At 40.8% G+C, this 2,698-nt stretch overlaps 1 protein-coding gene across 1 annotated transcript; it reads left to right on the top strand.

The window, feature by feature from the left end:
- The first annotated feature begins 970 nt into the window (after positions 1–970).
- Positions 971–1,760, top strand: HSPB3 (heat shock protein family B (small) member 3). Its single transcript, XM_063700746.1, has one exon. It carries the CDS (start codon positions 1,173–1,175, stop codon positions 1,623–1,625), a length of 453 nt encoding a protein of 150 aa, XP_063556816.1. The 5' UTR covers positions 971–1,172; the 3' UTR covers positions 1,626–1,760.
- The last annotated feature ends 938 nt before the right edge of the window (positions 1,761–2,698 follow it).

Below are 2,698 nucleotides of genomic sequence, written 5' to 3'. Positions count from 1 at the left end.
TCAGTAGCAGAGCTGTGACAAGATTAATCCTTAGATTTTTGGACGTTCATATCAAATCATTCAAAGCTTTGACATTTTTCTCTTCTTTGTGGCTGTATTTTCATCACTAAAATTCCCCATCCTATGCCCCTGCAGCCCCCATCTGACATTTGTCACTTCTCTAGCTTAGTCATCTGATCTAATTTTGATGAGTCAGATGTAAATAAACCCAGATAATGTGTCTTTTAGCCCAAAAGACTAAAAGATAAAATAAAAGGAAATGCATAGGACACAGGGCAGTTTGTTGAATGGTTGAGATTTAAATAAGTGTGTATTAATTCTTTCTGAATTACAGCTAGATTCTGCCCTCCCCGGCTTTGTATCTGGAGACGAGGGAAAATGTGATCCCAGCTCATATTATGAGTGAACATCTCTGACTGTTCTAAGAAGTCCTATTCCCTTAGATTACTGAAGTTCACAGGGAGAAAGCACCCACCCAGATATTTTTGGTTTTTGTTTGTTTGTTTGTTGAGATGGAGTCTTACTCTATCGCCCAGGCTAGAGTGCAACGGTGTGGTCTTGGCTCACTGAAACCTTTGCCTCCTGGTTCAAGCGATTCTCCTACCTCAACCTCCCAAGTAGCTAAGATTACAGGCATAAGCCACCATGCCCAGCTAATTTTTGTGTTTTTAGTACAGACAGGGTTTCACCACATTGTTCAGGCTGGGCTTGAACTCCTGACCTCAGGCGATCCACCCGCCTCAGCCTCCCAAAGTGCTGGGATTACAGGCATGAGCCACCGCACCTGGCCTCACCCAGATATTTTTCAAATACCATTTTCGATTCCCACTCTCTTTTTCTCTTGAAGTAAGCAAGGCAGACACATTTGCCAAGGATAACTGAGAATGTAAGGGCAATCCATGACTGGGCAGCGTGTGCAGGCTGCGTGCTAAATGCAACTGGGAAACATGCCCTATAAATAGCCGTTCATTGTCAGCATGTGTGAAAAGACAAGCGAGCATTCCGTGCTATGATTCAGGCCTAATTAAGTGATTGCGTCTGGGCACGGCTATAAACCACTAGCTGCTTCAACTGGTAATCCAGTCAGTAGGCAACTGCAGGGGCTTGCCACTGACTGAAGGCAGTGGAAGGTTGGCAGAAGGAGGCTGTTCAAGGCTGTTTTTGCCTTCACTATGGCAAAAATCATTTTGAGGCACCTCATAGAGATTCCAGTGCGTTACCAGGAAGAGTTTGAAGCTCGAGGTCTAGAAGACTGCAGGCTGGATCATGCTTTATATGCACTGCCTGGGCCAACCATCGTGGACCTGAGGAAAACCAGGGCAGCGCAGTCTCCTCCAGTGGACTCAGCGGCAGAGACGCCACCCCGAGAAGGCAAATCCCACTTTCAGATCCTGCTGGACGTGGTCCAGTTCCTCCCTGAAGACATCATCATTCAGACCTTTGAAGGCTGGCTGCTGATAAAAGCACAACACGGAACCAGAATGGATGAGCACGGTTTTATCTCAAGAAGCTTCACCCGACAGTACAAACTACCAGATGGCGTGGAAATCAAAGATTTGTCTGCAGTCCTCTGTCATGATGGAATTTTGGTGGTGGAAGTAAAGGATCCAGTTGGGACTAAGTGACATCGTATCGGTTCCTGTTCAGATGACATGGGGAAGACGATGGTTCAGCCACTGGTACTACGAGAATGTTTGTATTACCCACATTTGAAATGATTTGCTATGATTTTTATGAAGATTAAAAATATATTCACAGTTCCTGGTATGTTGAGGTTGTCTTTATTATTCTTACTCAGAAAGGAAAATTTGTAAATATGTTTGTGTGGCTCAAACTGATACTATTCTTACAACTGAAACATTGAAAATACAGAAGGCTGTATTTGGATATTAGAGAGGACTCCGAATTTTTTCTTATTATTCCAACAATGCCAGCTGCATTTGTAATCACTGATGGCAAAAGAGCTATACTCATTTAAGGAATTCCTATCCATTTTATGAAAATCTTTTATTTTGCCAAAAAGAGTTGTGATTCCCTTCACTCAATAAGCTTTTCTTTTTAATGTATTTTAATTAAAATGAGGTTTTATAAATATGGAGTACAAAAATTAAAATACAGTATTTGGAAATTGGGTCTGATATCTATTTATGATTTAGTATAGTTGTTACTGCCTTAAAGGTCAATGGGAATTTTCAGATATAAATCTTATTTTTAAAAAGTTCAAATATGTACCTCATTCATCTTTTTAAAGATATACTGAATCCTATCTGAAGTGTTTTGACTTTTTAAAAATAGTATAAGTTCTATGGACACATACAAAATGTTCATGAGATATGTATTTACATATCCTCTTGTAAATTAATATGAAGCTTAAGGACACCACTTTTAAAAGTTTGATTGCTGAATTCAGTGAGTTTTAATCTGTGCTTTTTAGATGCTCCATAAACTTAGATGGCAAAATGTAACACATCTGCTATCTCTGCATAATCCTTAGCTTTAAATAGCCTGGCAGCCAGTGGAAGTTCAACACCTGAGCTTACACTGCGTGTCTGAGTTTACACAGCACATCTGATGATTGGTGCTTATTATATTCTCCCAAACTACTGCCTTGGCTCAAGGTGGAGACATTGGTAGAGGTTAAGGACTAGTGCCTTCAACAGCTGCTCTGGGACATTCCAAAGGTTTGCTATCTCATTCT

Source organism: Gorilla gorilla, chromosome 19, assembly GCF_029281585.2.
Source record: "Gorilla gorilla gorilla isolate KB3781 chromosome 19, NHGRI_mGorGor1-v2.1_pri, whole genome shotgun sequence".
NCBI lineage: Eukaryota > Metazoa > Chordata > Mammalia > Primates > Hominidae > Gorilla > Gorilla gorilla.
This window is presented reverse-complemented; position numbering and strand designations above follow the sequence as displayed.

Excerpts from the sequence above, each read along its gene's own strand:
- HSPB3 (XM_063700746.1), top strand. The coding sequence starts at position 1,173 with ATGGCAAAAATCATTTTGAGGCACCTCATAGAGATTCCAGTGCGTTAC.